This window comes from Protopterus annectens, chromosome 13.part0 (assembly GCF_019279795.1).
Source record: "Protopterus annectens isolate FY-2018-M chromosome 13.part0, PAN1.0, whole genome shotgun sequence".
Taxonomy (NCBI): Eukaryota; Metazoa; Chordata; order Ceratodontiformes; family Protopteridae; genus Protopterus; species Protopterus annectens.
In genome coordinates, this window is record NC_056747.1 from 130,322,800 (window position 1) to 130,341,238 (window position 18,439).

At 40.3% G+C, this 18,439-nt stretch overlaps 1 protein-coding gene across 1 annotated transcript in view; it reads left to right on the forward strand.

The window, feature by feature from the left end:
* Window positions 1-18,439, forward strand: part of LOC122817653 (disintegrin and metalloproteinase domain-containing protein 10-like) — a 1,242,151-nt gene that overhangs the window by 1,042,368 nt on the left and 181,344 nt on the right. Inside the window, exon 11 of the mRNA XM_044090715.1 lies at window positions 5,145-5,289. Coding sequence (XP_043946650.1) covers window positions 5,145-5,289 — 145 coding nt within the window. The remainder of the gene's footprint in view (window positions 1-5,144; window positions 5,290-18,439) is intronic.

Genomic DNA, 18,439 nt, shown 5'->3' on the forward strand with positions numbered 1-18,439 from the left:
AGAAATCTGGAAGTTAGGAGGGAATAGAGTGATAAAAATCTGGAAGGAGGCTTTGTTTAACAATATTATTTTTTTTGGGGGGGAAGGCGTACCAAATTTTTGGTCATATCATGTCTGCATAAGCATGAGTATTTCTAAACTAAATTCATGCATGGATGTACAGTTTACCCCTGTAGCTTTCCCCAAAGAAGTTAAAGAACTTTCACATTCAGCTTTGTACAGACCTGTCTTGATTAAAAACTGATTATAAAGTGATTATGCCAGTATTAGTGAAAAGGATGGCAAAGATACGTGATATTAGGAATTCCAAGAGTGCCAGTGCTTTGGCTAAACATGTCATTGAAGATGGTGCATCTCACTATTTTAGGTTTTTTGTTTTGGAAATAGTATTGGAAGGGGGTAGAGGTGGTGATCTGAAATTAAAACAGAAGCCTGTGAACAGAAGTGGATTTTGTTCTTTAAGGCAGACACCTACCCCGGTATTAATGGCATGGTTTCATTGAAACCATTTTTAAAACAGAGACCTTTAAAACACTAATTGCACATTAGCACTTTAAATGTAATAATTGTTTTTATTAGTTAAGTAGCTTTTTTCATTGGTTAATACTACATTTTGAACACCACTGTGGTATTATGGTGTTATCTGATGAAGCGGTTATCAACCATGACAGCGCTTACTTTCTGTTATTAAATGTTATTATTTTACTATGTTTTTTGATCGAGATCTGTGCCTTTATTATCTGCCTTGTTGGGACTGAACTTATATTCTATTTATATACGTATGATTGTAGACATTCAGGTTACCTCCATATTTCTTTCATTCAGTTCTGTAACTGCACAAAATGCCCACAATACATATCTATATATATATATATATATATATATATATATATATATATATATATATACATACGTACATACATATATGGATCTATTTTCATTAGACGAATGTACGATCCACCAAATTCTGCTTACCTGAGCTGAATCCACCGAAGCTCCACTTCAACGAATGAACATACTGCCAAATTCCTTTCACAGGGAAATTAACCACTTGACCACCATAGTGAACTGTGCCCTCTCTTCCATGTAGAGCAATCTCGGAGTTGGTATATTTAAGTAGGAGGGGTGTGGGGGCGAATCCCCCTACTTTGGTGGGATTACTTTTCCTCCATTTCATTTGGCTTCCATGGTGGTCAAGTGGTTCCTTTCCATTTGAAAGGAATTTGGCAGTCCATTCATTGAAGTGCAGCTTCAGTGGATTCAACATGGGTAAGTACAATTCAGTGGATCGTACTTTTGTCCAATGAAAGTAGATCCATATATGTATATATATATATATATATATATATATATATATATATATATATATATATATATGTGTGTGTGTGTGTGTGTGTGCGTGTATGCTAACTTGCAGCTGTATTAGTATTCTTTTGAGTGTGCAAAAAAATGGGTACACAGACTAAAACGTAGCCTCCACAATAAATAACAGAAAACAAAGACAGAATAACAAACCACTGTAGAAGTAAGCTAAACGTGTTTACACTAAGAAAGAGGTTTGTGCTTGAAAGCTTTGTTTCATTAACATGTTTAGCTTATTTATGGAGTATTAATCGCACCATCCTTGTTTTCTATTTCCTTGACTGAGTAGTTTGTTGGAACACTCAGGTAGTTATTTTACCTAGGACATTACATCCATACATTAAAAATTTGGCCTCATATATTACAAAGATCGTACATTTGTTGTAAGTATTACAACACAGAGAATGTCAGAATAAATATTATTTCAGTGTCAGGCCTGTCATTAAAACATGCTTACATGGCAGATTTCAAAAGGCTTGTTATCAGTCGAAGTGACTTACTTCAGTGTAAGGCCTATCTTTAAAGCAGACTTACACTGCAGGGCAGATTCCAAAAGACTTGTTTTCAGTGTACCTCTCAACTGTCCAGATTTTTGCAGAAGGTTCATATTTTTCCTCATAATTTTGGTCTATTCTTCATAGAATGTGTGGCTTTCTGGCAAAGCATTAAGAGTGGAGGGCACTAAATTATGAGATATGTTCAAGTTACAAATTTTATATCATTCAGAAAATGAGTGCTAATGCAAAAGCTGTTATTTTATAAGAACAATATTAAAGCTCTGTCCCTGTTTTTGGAACTTTGTCTCCCCCCATTATTTTTGACTTCATCCATATTTTTTGTGGTCAATGGTTGAGAGGCATTAGTGACCTAGTTCTGTGTAAGCCTGACCCAATTCCAAAGACTTGCTCTCTGTGTAAGTAACTTACTTCTGCATAAGCCTGTCCCAATTCTAAAGACTTGCTCTCTGTTTAAATGACTTACTCTGGTGTAATGGCTGTCCCAATTCCAAAAGACTTGCTCTCAGAGTAAGTGTCCTACTCTGGTGTAAGGCTTATCCATAAAATAGACTTGAATTGCTACTCCGGTGTAAGGCTTATCCATAAAGTAAGCTTAAACTGCTACTCTGGTCTAAGGCTTATCCATAAAATAGGCTTAAACTCCTACTCTGGTGCAAGGCTTATCCAGGTCTAAATTGCCAAATCGAAACCGCAAATAGCCGAACACCAAAACAGCGACACATAAAGATCGAACTGCCAAAACTATGAATGACCACTTCAGCAAATGTTTTCCCAGGGGAAAAAAAATCTCTTGGTTGACCTTAACCCAAACAAACTGTCAAACCCTATGAAAGTTGAGGTTGTGCCCCCTACACCCCTACCAACTAAATATACCAACTCCAAGATCGCTCTACAGTGGAGAAAAGGGCAAATTCCTGATGATGGCCAAGCGATTTTTTTTTCTCCTGGGGAAAAATTCGCTGAAGTGGCCATTTGTAGTTTTGGCAGTTCGATCATTATGTGTCTCTGTTTTGGTGTTCAGTTATGTGTGGTTTTGATTTGATAATATAGACCCGGCTTATCCATATATTAGGCTTAAACTGCTACTCCGGTGTAAGGCTTATCCATAAAGTAGCTTAAACTGGGGGGTCAGTTTCTAAATGATTTGGTCTCAGTGGAAGTGACTTACTTAAGTGTATTACTGACCCTCTCTATTCAGAACTAGCACTAGAACCATTATTGACGTCAACATATAATCCTCTTATGGCCACCTTTAAAACTGGGTATACTTTTAAAATTTTTTTTCTAAGCTAAGTATTTTATAGTCATTATATTAACAGTCTCACTTTATTTGTAACTTTCATTCCTCTGGTTTCTGAATCTATTGATGATATCAGGAGTATGACATATAACTTCGATCTTGTATATAAAATTATATAACTTCGATCTTGTATATAAAATGATATATCTTAGATCAAGTATATAAAATTATATAACTTAGATCCTGTATATAAAATTTCCATGTCTGTTAATCATCTAGATGCAATGCTGATACAGTCTACAGTCAGAAGAAAGTAAAATGCATTAGAAACAGACAAAAGTAAAAACTTTGCTGCCAATAAACACTTTTCAGATGTGAATGTGAATGAAAAACTGGCAGTTTCTCAGTACTGAATGATTTCAGAGCTCATATCATCTTACCCTAGCAGAATGTTGTTCACAGAGTGCCAAAGGGTTTTCATACAACTTAAGGAAATGAATTTCAGAAGTCAGGTAAATATGAGGAGTTTGAAAGCAGCTCTGCACATAAAGTCAGTCAGGTAAAATGCATATTGTAACAAATACTATTTTGTGTTTGTTGAGTTGTGTAAAATACTTCATAAATATTTACTTGAAAAGACCAAAAGCCCACTTACCTGAAGACAAAAAGACCAACGCGACAACACCAAATCTTCATGTAAATGACTCCTCACATAACCGACAATTTACCCAGGGAAAGGAAGTGGTCAACCAACATTTCAAAGTTTGCCCTTTTCCCCATTATATTGTGATCTCGAAGTTGGCATAATTAGTTACGGGGGTGTGGGGGTGGTTTCTTGAGATTGTTGGTTGACCGCTTCCTGTCCCAGAGTAAATTACTGGTTATGTGAGGAGTCGTTTAAATGAAGATTCATTGTTGTTGTCTCCATCTTTTCATCTTCAGGTAAGTGGGCTTTCGATCTTTTCAAGTAGACCCATATAGATAGATATATATATATATATATATATATATATAGATACAGATATGTATATACAGATAGATATACATATACAGTGAAAACTGAAACACTGAAATGGATTCTTATGACCTCACTTTCTGTTTTCTTATTTCACAAAACAAAACTAATGCATAGTCAGTACCTATTTTCATAATAAGTGTCCTACGCTGGTAATGTACACAGGTACCTTTGGTTGGGTCTTATAACAAATGTGCCTGTGCAACATTGCAAATAGCAGGTATTAAAATGGGAGTTCATATTAAAAACACGAATGTTTACTTACCTGAACACCTAAACGCTGACACATATTCCACGAATCACAAATACACCGAACACCCTAAACCGCAAAATTCAAAAACTTGAAATGTCATACTTGTCCCATCCCACCCGCCGCATATTACCTACACAAACAAACTAAATAAACCACATACATATACTAACCAAAACCCTACTTCTAACACTAAACTAAACCCTACTTCTAACCCTACACTAAATCTTGCATATACCACCATGTATGCACTTAACTTAACCTGCACCCTAACCCTAATATTCGTAACTATCGCACATTTACCTTAAAAAGCTATACCCAAACAAACTAAATAATCCACACACATACACCTAATAAAACCTTACTTCTAACCCTACACTAAATCTAACATACATTACCATCTATGCACTTACCTTAACCCGCACCCTAACCCTAAGGTTCGTAACTATCGCACACTTACCTTAAAGAGCTATACCGCAGAAGGGCCAACTATGACGATTAGACATTTTGGATTTCACGCTTCAGGACTATCGATGTTTTCACAGTTCTATGAAGACGTGTCAGCGTTTAGGTGTTTGGGTAAGTAAACATTCGTGTTTTTAATATGAACCCTTATAATGGTACATGTGACTAAAAAATAAATGCTTGCTTACTAATATCGAGACTAAGTTTTTTAAAATTTCATGTTGACTGCACAAGACCCAATTTTTTGCCATTATTCATTTAGCATATTACATATCATTGTTCTTTTATTTTAAGTGAGCGACCTTCCTATTTGTGGAAATCAAATTGTGGATGACTGGGAGGAATGTGACGTAGGTGATAATGATAACGACCCATGTTGCTACAGCGCTACCCAGCCAGATGAATTAAAGTGCAAACGAAAGCCAGGCATGCAGTGCAGGTAATTCATTTCACAGCGCATCTGCTGTTCAAAATTCTTGATACAGTTTCAATATGCATTGCTATATTGAGTACATATTTTTCTTCCAAATGTTTTTATTTTTCAGAAAACATATTTAACTGTTTGGAATTATATAAATGTTTTACTACATCACAAAATTTACCATTTTAACTTGCTGGTATAACTGTTGTGAGTGATTCACCTGAGCATTATGAGCATCGCTTTCATTAAAAGGTAACAATCGAATATGTTTGTGCTTAGTATACTGATCCTACTGTAAGAAAACAAAGAAAGGTGCGCTCGTGGAAGTGCACGGTATTGGATGTAAGCATTCACCTTAAGAGTGCTACAGCAGTTCTTACCATTAAAACCAAATCTCTTGCAATCTCATATCTATTTCCATTTGAACAATCAGAGCTCATCAAATGAAGGGTAATCCTTTCAACCAGGCTAGTTAGATGTATGAGACTAATCAACATAACTGATAACGTTGCCTAGTCTAGACTTTTGGAATACCCACATGGCTGAAGTTGGGAATGACATGTCTCGAAGTCCAAAAAATAAAACCTCATCTCGAAGTGGGAAGCAGAGTACCAACTACACCCTGCTCAACAATTCCCTTATGTCTATTGCCTCCTTGATTCAAGAGGCACAGAAAGAAATACAACAGCTTAGGGCAACTAGTGAAGGGGTGAAGGCTGATGCTGCGTCCATCAGTCAATTGCTAGAGCAACAGTACTGACACCTCACAGAACAAAGCGACAGTTTGAACACTCATACACAACAAATAAAGGATCCACAGGCCAGGCAAATCAGTTTGTCAATCTGTATAATTGTGATCATTGGAAGGCATGGAGAGGGACAACCCTGTGCTCTTTATTAGTAAGGTACTTGCAGTATTGCTACAAAAGCAACTGTCCATAACCACTGAGTGCACTCAAGGTCTGGAAGCAGTCTCCCTAAGCATGTCATTTTAAAATGCCTGAACTACCAGGACAGAGAGGAGATACTGGCCATACCAAGGGAATTGAGTCCCAGCTGACAACTGAAGGGAGCTGCAGTGCTGATTACACCAGATTACAGCACTTCCCTCTTCCATAGGTTCATAGGTGTGTACTAAACTAACAGCCACAAGGGTCTTTGTAAGCCTAGCCATGCATCCCAAATATCTGACAAGTTCTGGCACTCTTGGAAAGTATAAGCAGGGATTTTGGAAATGAAAAATTTACAAGCAGGGGCCTGAGAGATGAACTATTTACAGGGTGTCTGTATCAGTTAGAGACATAAGTGCCAGTTCAGGGATTAATTTCTTGTTCCCCATCCAACTGTCCAAGTTGCATTTAAACTGAGTTAGTGGAGGAACTCTGCTCCGCATGGATGGGGAGCCTGTTCCAGAGAAAAGGTAGTTTCTAGGATACATAACTGACTCTCCAGCTGGTCCTATTTATATGACAGGCAAGGTTTAAGTGTTTAAAATGGGTAATTCTGGTGCTGTTTGTTTTGGGGATATGCAGGAGGTCCATCAGGGTGGGGTCTGACAGTACTTTGTATGCCAGGCATAGATCTTCTCTCAACAACCAGTAGAAGACAGGATACAGGGATAAGGATATCAGGAGTTTAGTGTAGGACATGTTACTTACTCCCTGTATTCTTTTAGTGAGGAATCTCTATGGACACTCTGTTTGCTGGATGTCCCTTATTAGGTACATACCAAAGGGGGCATTGTACTCAGTGACAGGTCTGATGAATGCTGAATGCAATGAAATAAATAGTGTCCTTGGACCTAAATGCCATACCATTGTTTATAAAATGCACAACACTGAATTATTTCCTCAGTACTGTAAACACATGATGGCTAAAGGCTAGATTACTGTCTGTGTGTGTCCCCATGTCCATGACTACTGGGTCAGTTTTTAGGGGTGTGATATCAAAATGATAATTACCAGAGGTGGATGACTTCCTAAAGGATGCGGTTATGCATTTCTTGGTATTTAGTTTTTAGTCCATGCCTCTGACACAAGTTGTTTGTCTGTGTCATCCCTTCCTGGAGAACATTTGTGTCAGTGAGGGAATTTTATGACTGCTCCTAATTTGCAATCATCTGCAAATTTAGTAAGCCAAAGGTGGTCCCTGACATTGGCCTTGACTTCAAAGAAGTAAATGCCAAAAAGGAGCATTCCCAGGACTGATCTCAGATGCACTCCTCTTGTGACTGGCCTCTTTGTAGAGGTGGACTCCCCAGTTCTAACATCCTGGATCCCGTCTGAGAACAACCTTGCTACCCAGGGTCTATGTTATAACAGTGAATGATCAAAAGATCAAACGCTGTTATATCGACCACAAAAGAATGAAAACAAAAAAGAGCGAACAGCCAGAACAGCGAATTTTTTCCCAAAAAAAAAAAAAAAAACAACACTATTTTAAGTGGGAGGCTTTGCCCTCCACCCCCCCCCCAATCCCTACTTAAATATACCAACTCTGAGATTGCACTACAGTGCCGAAAAATGGCAAAGTGATGGAAGCGGCCAAGCGACTTCTTTCCCAGGGAAAGAATTTGCTTCAAAGCCGCTTCATCATTTTGTGTTTTCGACATTTACAGTTCGACGAAAACGCATTCGACATAATGTGTCTTCATTCTTCTGACAGGAACCCGCTATCCACTGGGTGACGTAAGAGTTTATACCTAAACTCTGGGTTTTGTCAACAATGCCTGAGTGGTGTACTGTGTCAAATGCCTTGGCCAGGTCAAGGTAGGCAGTGTGAACTGTTTTGCCCTCATCCACTGCTTTGGTGGCCATCTCCAAGATTTCCACCAGGTTGAGTAGGCATGACCTTCCCTTGATGAAACCAAATTGGTTGGGTCCAGGGTCTGGAGGTTTTCTACGTCATTACTGATCATTTCCATGATAAGTTCTTCCATGGGTTTACATATAAGACTACTGAGGCTTCTGGATCTGTAGTTTCCGGGGTCTGTAGATGGCCCACCTTTGTGCAGAAGGATGGCTGTTGCTTAAATAGCAATTCCGGAGGTCCTGATAGGTCATGTTTCATGCTATTTAGGAAGCATCCTGGGATATTTTCTGGTCCCATCAATGCAGTATTTTTGGCCTTAGAGAGAACATTGAGGACCTGTTTCATAGTGATAGTAGGGGTGTTATATTTGTTAGTATTTCCTGAGGGGAGGTTTAGGGGGAGAGGGGGGGGTAAAGTTTGACATGAATTTGTTTGTCGGTAGGTTTACTATATATTCTGGCTCAGTATAGGTGGATCTACTAACAATGAGCTCTGCACACAACTGTGTATTGTCTTTGAGGTTGTGGACACAGCTAAAGAATGCCTTGTGGTTGTCCTTATCTTGAGAGGCCAAATGCCTTGTGGTTGTCCTTAGCTTGGGAGGCCAAATGTATCTCGAAATCACAACATCAGTAGACTGTAAACAGCAGAAAGAAAATCATGGTAAAATAATTAGATGTTGCACCCAGATGGATAAAAGCACACTCATCAAACTAAGCAAACAGCTCAAAGGGCAAATAAAGTTTACCAAAGCCAAATTTACCAGGATGGCTTGTTTTTTTGTTTTTTTTTTTTTTTGTTAGTTCTGTACTTCTTCCTGGTAGGTACAGCTGCCTCTATGCAGCTATTAACATGCTTATGTAGGGTGTCTGTGAAAAATTCCACATAGGCAAAGGTGTTCTCAGGGTTTATGGAGGTTTGAAATTTTGCCAGATTATCACTTAATATTAGGAAGTTAGCCTTAGAGTCATTCCTGAGCATTCCAACATTAGCTGAGGTTCTTGGCTTTGTTTTTATTTCAAAGCAGACTGTTTTGTGGTCTGATCTAACTGGAGAAGACATTATACTAGGGAGCATGCAACAATCTTCTATACTAGTCAGGACTAGGTCCTGTATGTTTGCTCCGCTGTTTGGCATACTGACACTCTGGTCATTGACGTTTGAGTTTACAAAATCCAGGAATCGCTGTGCATGCATTGTTGGTGTCTTATATTATTCCCAGTTAATAGTGAAGTAATTAAAGTCGCCCATGAATATGGTATTGGATTGGAAGTTGTGGGTTTCCAATAAGCTTAAATAAATGCTGTGGGTTTCCTGGGTCATAGAGAGGGACCTATACCTTGCAAGGAAGTGGTATGGGATTTTGCCTATGGTGATTTGAATGTGGAGAAGCTCAAGTGCAGTGTCCTGTTTGACCAACCCTGTGGTATATTTAAATAATTTATTTCTGATGTAAATCGAGACACCTCCATCTTTAGTCCCTGTTTGTGTAGCAGCTGGTCTAAATGTGTGGAAGGCATTATAACCATGCACCGTCAATGTACTCTGCATGGCTTTTAACCATGTCTCAGTGACTGCATAGACATCAGCATTCTCTAGGGTAAGGAGAACCTCTAGGAAGTGGAGTATCTTGTTTAGATGTCTAACATTGAGCAGTAGCACCTTTATGTTTTCTTGATTTTGATTTGCTATATCAGAAGTGCTTTCAGTTTGGCATTGCCTAAAAAAAGGCACTGTGGGGGGAGGACAATGTTTTAGCCAATATTTGAAAGCCTTGAGAGGAGAGGTGCAGACCATCCCTGGTAAAATATCATGGTTTGTTGACCATCTCCTTTTATGTTGACAAATATTACTCCCCCTTAGACGGACACCAGAAACTTATGTCAATTATTAAAGTCAGTCATCTTCTGTTCATATTGTGCCATCATCCTTAGAGAAGGTAAAATGCTGCTCACTGCTAAGCTCATACCAGCCTGGGATACATAATCTGACAGCTCCATTATATCTGTCTTCATATACTCTAGGTCAGTACATCGCCTGTCATTTACACCCACATGACAAGAGTTATACTGGTACTTGTGGTCCAATGATCAAAGTGCATGCATAATGTGGCAGATCCTGGCCCCGATAAGCAAATGACTGCGATTTTCTTCTTACTCAGCCTAGTAATAGGGACATCAGAGTGTCTCACAATGGAATCTCCAATGACCAGAATGTTGGATTCCAGAAAAGGAAGGCCCTTTTACCTGCACTTATGAGTAAAGAGTATGGCTTCACAGTCCATCTAAAATTCCCAGCCAAGCTGTAAATACAGAAAGGCTCATTAAAGATGTCCTTCATAATGCAGAAGGAGGCAGAAGCATTCCTTGATAACTAGCAGACACAACACTTGAAGAAACCGACACACACTTCACCATCCATACCTGAAGATGGCAAAAGGAAACTTCCCCAATTGCTATCAGCAGTCCTATCTCCCTGGGGAAAAAAAATGAGGACTGTTAAGCCAGATACCACCAGCAGTGACATAACCACAGCTAATACATTTCTTCAACTGGCCGATCTTTCAGAATGGGAGGATGATACCAAGATGGGCTTCTTCACCTCACCCCTTGCAGAAGGAATTGGAAAGGTTAGAAAAGGCACATAATAGGGAAACTCTATTGCAACTGGTGAAGGAAACAACCACAACATGAAAGTCACCATTATCTTGCTACAACATGAAGGTCACCATTATCTTGCTGGGAGACTATTCTGACCTGTTAAATGATCTCAGGGGAGGCCTATACCATGGTAGAAGGAACTGGTTTTGTTTTTTGGTTATGAGGTAAGATAAAGCATATGAGGGTCACCCCCCCTTCCTATGCACATTGATAATGGCATGAGGGCCATAAGGGTCTGGTGTTACCAGGGTCTACTACAGGGTGGGATTATGTGGGTGTAGGGGCATTGCCTAGTCTGTTTAATTTGGGACTAACCCTTTCTTGAATCAATGCTTGCCATGAACAAAGAGACTCTTTGAGCATTCATAGTCTACATCATAAATTAACCTATGGGGTTGTAGGGAGGTTATTGTCCATTGGAGGTTCCTGCTGTTGGCTAGGCGGTTCTTGCATCTTAGACTTACTGTGCTTCTTTCACCACTGTCTGCGGACAGCAATGAGCTGGTCATTCAGTGCTTATCTCTTGGACTGTGTGCATTTTCATGCAATTATAACTAGTTATATAGTGTGTAGTTTTTAACTGACCCACCCTTGACCTAGGGAAAGGAGAAGGATCTGGGATCTGGGATCCCAGGAGCTGGGAATATAGTATGTGATAGTATTTGGTAGTATTTGGTACCCATGACAAAGCCCCATAGATCTTTTTACTTATGGGACAGGATATGGGCAAACCCTGCAGGGAGGATAGGTGGGCCAGTATTGCTATGGGAGGACTGGTTAAACAGTGGTATCATCTACTGGTCCAAGCTCCTATGTAAGAAGCAACTGCAACTGGTAAGACTTTCTAGAGGTCAAAAACAGGGATTAAACTCGCAGTATTCATTGGTGGCAATACCTTTAATTAGTAATCTTAAGTAAAACCATAAAAGTGTGAGGGGGCACCTATTTTTTCAACTCTTGAGTACCATCCAACACCACACATCCACCGACCCAAGCTGTTAGCAAAGCTATGCTGTGCAACTAACTACCTATGGGAAGGATATTTTTAAGGTAGGCGAACTTAAATGGGTTACTCATCTTCGGGTACAGGTGAACAACCCCCCCCCCAACATCTGGCACCATGTCATCAACATCCACACCTTAACTGCATAATTAATATTTACACACTTCAAGAAGATACACTTCTGGCATATTTCTCCCCAAAATAATATACGTGGGAAGCTTTGGAATGCAACTTACAGGAGGCGTAAACAAGATGGGCTGGATAACTTTTATTAATTATGGTGCTGTTGGAAAATTAGGGCTATTTGGGAGGGTCTATATCAGAAGAGCAAAAACTGAAAACAGCCAACGTTCTTATATCGAACTTAAAAAAACGTAACCACACAATGTCGTATGTATGGAACAGCGATTTTTTTTCCCAGAGAAAAAAATTGCTGCTCCAAAAAACAAAAAATAATGTACAGACAAAATACAGTGGGGGGCTTTGCCCCCCACATCCCCCAATCCCCACCCACCCCAACTTAAATATACCAACTCCAAGATCGCAACACAGTGGAGGAAATGGCAAAGTCCCGAGAATGGTCCAGCGATTTTTTTTTTCCTAGGAAAAATATCGCTGTTCCGGCTGTTCGACATTATGTGGTTTCGTTTTTTTAAGTTCGCTATACGAGCGTTCACTGTTTTCAGCTTTCACTCTTCTGATATAGACCTATTTGGGAGAGGGTTTATAATTCAGCAACCTGGGCTGTAAGGAAAACTATCCCCTCCTTGGAGGAAGTTACCTTTTGGATCTTGGGCTGGAACACATAGACCTCTGACCTCACATCAGTGGAGTTTTAAGTAGCTAATGCAGGTGCAGCTAACCACTAATAATTTTTAAGATTTGGAAAATGCTAACTATACACCCCAGAATGGAGTTTTTTTGATACAGCAATCAAGTACATCAGCCCATAGAGAAAGACCCCGCTAGAGACAGCCTAAGTACCTTATAGAGTATTATTCTCTATACATGGGAATGAAAGTATTAATGGTATGGACCTTAGTTTGATTACCATTTGGGTAACACTCTCTCTGTATACCTGATCATATTGGAAGTTGTTACATGTATTAATTACACATATCTGTTTGTCACCTGTTACTATGCTGTATTTGTTTGTAATATAAGGATCTCAATTTCTGATATGGAAATTTAGGTATTTGTTAATGATGTACAGAAGGATTTTTTTAAACCATAATTCTGTTCCTTTTTGTGTTGATCTGTGGCTGATTACTATTATTACTCTGTAGATGAATAACTAAAAATACCATTACAGACAAGAAACATTGTTTTTCCAGAGTGACACATTACAGCTACTTCACTTCTATGAAGTCTGCAGCATTAATCATGGCAGGAGATCTAATAATCTGTTCAGCCACCTGCAAGAAAATGATGCTGTTTATGCTATCCAATGCACAGTGTGTGTTATAGTCCATATAGGAAGAACTATATGAGAATTTTATCACAAATTCTATGAGCATATGCTTGCAATAAATGTTTGTAACTTGGGCAATGGACTTGCAAAATATGCAAGTACATGTAGTAATTACAAGAAAAGTTATGTATCTGTTTTCAGTAGATGATGAGTGTCGCTTTCCTACTTTGGATACAATAGAAGAGTCTTGGTGGGTTCTGTTCAAGCAGCTTTATTTTTTAATACAAACACATTACGATATGTTTACTGACTTTAACTTAAGGAACTTATATACAAACTAACTACTGCAATCATACATGCTTACTCTTTGGCTGCACTCTCAAAATGCCACTGGGAATAGCACGTGCCTGGTACTTTTATGTGCACTTTCAGTCCTTGATATGCTTCTTAAAGATACAGCACATACACTCTGATCTACAATGAGGTATACAATTATTTATATAGATTTGATGTTGAAGAAGAATTACATTGGAAATAATACTTGCTTCTATTAAATCTGCATGCTTGATACTTCTCTGGCCTTCATGATCAACAGAATTTTAAAGAGTATCTAAAAAAGAAAATGTTGAGGCAATGGTCATTTATTGTGTCACATGACTTTCATTCACTGAACCTATTTAATGTTAGATTGTTTGTCTACACTTTAGCCTCATTCCTTGTGGAATGAAAGCAGTTGTGAACAGAACAAAGCTTTACATTTATTTATTTATTTTTTTTAGTTTTCAGTTATAACACCATATGGCTCTTATCTTTTATATTTCAAAAAATAGAACTAGAAGACAGAGCATGCAGAACAGTGATATAGTCATATCAGCACAAGGAGCTGCATCTGACAAAACTGGTGCAGAAGGGTTAAGTAGTATTAGATTGGGAACACCAGAGTATTGTGGAAAATGATTATCTGCTGTACACCAGGCAGAAAAGAAGCAAGTGTATCCTTTAATCAGAGCACGTTGAAACATGAGTGTGAAATTCAAGTTCCTAGATCCAGCAGTCTTCAGAATATTTTTTCCCTGAAGGAGCAAAGACATTTTTGGATTCAAAACAGGCAAAGGAGAAAAAAATAGTTTGACCAGCAAAAACTGAGGGGGTTCTGCTTCTCAATTCCCTAACAGTGACACAGCCTATACATAGAACTTGCCAGAAAAAACTTTTCTAGTGTTCCAAAGAAAGATAATTGAGTGACAGATAAAAGCCTAGGAGCTGACTAGAAAATCAGGATCACCTGGACTTTAACCAGATACCAGTTTTGTGTACTAGGCTAATGGCCCTGGAGCCTTTACAAGCCTAGCCCAAAAAAATTGCCCAGGCACGGTGCCAGGTCAGTGGCCGTTCACAGAGTCCCTATCCAGTAGGGCAACTGACGTGATCCCTGGGGTGAACTTTCTGCTACCCATCCACTTGTCAAGATTTCTCTTGAAGAGGGCCAGCAAGGTGCTCTGCTTGACATGAATGGCAAGCTTATTCCAGAGTATGGGCAGTCTTTGGGAGATCAACCTGTCCCTCCAGCATGTTCTGTTAATTGTGGTAATGAGCTTGTGATCTCTGGAGTGTGTGGCATGGGGAGATTGGGATTTCTTTAGGTATAGCATTTCAAGTAGGACTGGGTCGGACATGGCTTTATAAGTCTAGCAGAGATCACCTAAAAGTAGAAGATAAGAGACTAAGAACAGCTGATGTTTCTTCAGTCTGTCCATGTAGGACATGTGTTTAAGACCTAGTATCATTTTTGTGAGGTACTCTTGTGGCCTCTCCAGCTGTTGTAGTTGTCTGGTCAGGTACATGCCAAACAGGGCATTATATTCAATGACTGGTCTAATGTGGGATGTGTAGAGAGGGATGATGACCTCTTTCTTCCTGGATGCGAAACCTTTGGTTATAAGATGTGCCACATAGTAGGACTGTCTGACCACAGTGGCAATGTGGCGGTCGAAGGTGAGGTGGCTGTTGACCTGGGTGCCCAGATCTCTTATGGCCACTTCACTGTTCAGTGGGCTCTGATCAACGTGGTAATTCATGGGAACTGGGTTTTTTCTAAAGGGGATGATAATGCATTTTTTGGCGTTAATCTTCAGGCCATGGTTCTGACATCAGTCATTGGTCTCAGAGAGGCCCTTTTGTAGGATGCCTGCATCACTTGGGGAGTTGATAATGACTCCTAGCTTGCAGTCAACAGCAAACCTGGTCAGCCAGAGTCTTTCTGTGTTGCGCTGGACTTCTGAGAAGTAGATGCCAAACAGGAGAGGGCTCAGGACAAGCCCTGTGGGACTCCACTCATGACTGGTCGACAGTCTGACTTGGAATCCACAACTTTCACTCTGTGGGTCCTGTCTGTCAGCCAATTTGTAACCCACCTAGTGATGTAAGGATTGATACCTAGTTTGCTGAGTTTATCAATGATACTTGAGTGGGGGAATGGTATCAAAGGCCTTGGCCAGGTCGAGGTAAGCTGTATGCACTGCCTTACCCTCATCCACAGCCTTGGTGGCTGCCTCAAAGAATTCAACCAATTTCAGCAGACAGGATCTCCCCTTGACAAAGCCAAACTGTGTGGAGTCAAGAGTTTGGAGATTGCCTATATCTTTGTTAAGCAGGTCCATGATGATACACTCCATAATTTTTCATACCAGACTCATCAGGCTAATGGGGCAATAGTTCCCAGGGTCTGTAGTTGCTCCCCCTTTATGGAGCAGGATCACTGTAGCAATGCACCATTCATTAGGGACATAGCCTGAGGTAAGGCTGTGATTGAACAAGGCACACAGATGTGGTGTCAGTTTGTTTTGTAACTCCTGTAGGATGCAGCCAGAGATATTATCAGGCCCCCTGGACACTGTATTCTTGGCTTTGGACAATGCAGCTTTTACCTGTGCTGCAGAAATAGTGGGTACAAGGCTTTCTTCTGATATTGTGATAGGACCCTTGGGGGTGGTGGTAAAGTTGGCTCTGAATCTGTCGGCCAATATGTTGGCTGTATCTGTTGGCTCAGTATAGGAGGTGCCATTGTGCAATAACTCGGAGCAAATCCAGGTATTGCTTTGGAGGTTTTTGATATAGCTATAGAAGGCTTTGTGGTTGTTTTTGGTGTTAGCCGCAATTCTGGCTTCATAGCTGGCTTTAGAGGATTTGATAAGGGATCTCAGCTTTTTGTTGAGACTGATAAGGGAGGTCTTCCAGTCTTGTGACTTCATTTTTTTCACAACAGTTTCTTCCTTCTGGTGTAGAGTTTATTGATGTCTGGGAACCACCCGATTGGCTTCCTTTATTTGGAGGAGAGCATCTTAGTTCTATTTGTTATAGCAGGGTCCATGCATTTGTGTATGCGCTCGTACAGTGCATTGGTGTATGATTCGGAGGTCATGCAGATATCTTCCATTGGCATGGGTGCCAAGAAGTTAGCCACCTCTGTTTTTAGGAGCCCAAAGTCGGCTTTAGAAAAGTTTTTCAGGGTGGTCACCTTAGTGGGGGTTGTAGGTGAGATGGAGATTTCCATGGTGATCAGTTTGTGGTCTGATTTAACCAGAGAGGAATCGACTCTAGGTGTGGAGCAGATAACCAGGTTGTGGATGTTGCTTCCTCTAGTGGGGGGAGAATGAGCTGACCCAGGGCATTGGAACTGTTACATTCCAGAAAGCATTGGGCCTGTATGTTGGTACTTGAATAGTTTTCCCAGTTGATGGAAGGGTAGTTGAAGTCACCCAGTATGAGAGTATTGGGTTGGACCTTTATAGAGTCCAGGGTGCTTAGGAACTTGGAGTGAGAGTCTAGTGATATGTTTGGGGTTCTGTAGCAGGCTATGACTTGTATCACCGTCTTATCCAGTATTGCACTTGAAGTATCTCAGATGCATTATGCTGGGCTACCAGTCTAGAGGTGTGCGTATCCTTTAAGAATATGGAGACACCACTGCCTTTGAAGCTTCCGGCCATATTCTGGGGCCAAAAGGTATGAAATGAGTTGTAGCCTGGAAGTGCAGGGGTGCTTTCTGCCTCTTTAAACCAGGTCTCCGTTACAGCACAGATTTCAACATTTTCTGTTTTGAGGAGAGCTTTGAGCAAGTACATCTTGAGATTTAGACTTCTAGCATTGAGCAGCATGACCCTCAGATTGCATTTGTTTGTAGCTGTTACAGTGGAATTTTGGTCTTTGGAACACTGCCTAAAAAAGGCACTATAGGGTTGGCAAGAGCCTTAGCCAAGACCTGGAATCCCACAGGTGACAGACACAGGCTGTCTCTGGCAAAGCATTGAGGTCTGTTGATCATGTCATCCCAGGCAGACAGATACTGGATTCCCTTAGAATGACACCAGAAACTTAGCCAATTGTTGAAGTCAATCATTTTCTGCTTGTACTGTGGTATTATTCTGGGTGACAGTAGAATACTGCTCAGGACTAGGGTCATCCCTGCCTGGGCCACATAATCCGAGAGTTTCATCACATCTCTTTTCATGTAGTCCAGGGAGGTACGTCTCAGGTCATTCACTGACTGTCACCTTCTCCTTGTTCAACTTAGTGAGTGGAACATCAGTGTGCCTCACAATTGAGTCTCCTATGATTAGTACATTGGGCAAAGTGTTTTGCCTTGAGGGCTTAGGTTGAAGGCCACACTGTGGTGGTGAGCTATGTGTTCTAGGGTTGGTGTTGTGTTGTGGTGGTCAAGTGCATTTCCATCTCGGGGGTCTCTATTGTTTGGGTAAATTTTTATTGAGACCCTCCACAAAGGTGGGTATATGGTTTGTGTTTCTATGTGTGGGTTGTGATGGCTCGTGTTTTTGGAGATCTGTGTGTTCTATGTAGTGAGCTACAGGTGTTGAACTTCTCCTCTTCACCAGCTAGTCTGGTCTTGGTTGGAGTGTGCACTGCTTCCAGTTTGGTGATATAAGTGCATCTCTCACATGTAAGAGTGTTGGGAGGTAAGAGGAGAGGGTTGTCTGTGTACATTAGACAGTTGCCACACTGTCTCAAAATGCCCAAGTGCACCAGGGTAGCAGGAGAAAGCACAGGAAATTGCCCTAGAATCATACCAGGAGGGGTGGACATAACTAATAAGTACTGGTGCTGTTACTGCATAGGAACAGCTAGTGTTGATAGCACCTAAGTGTGCTACAGTAAATGCTACAAAAGCCTGTTAAAGTGTGATTAAGCTAATTAAAGTGCAAGAAGTAAAAGAACAAGCATGTTCTAAGGGAAAAAGTAAGAGTAGACTTTCTGGCACTGGTAACA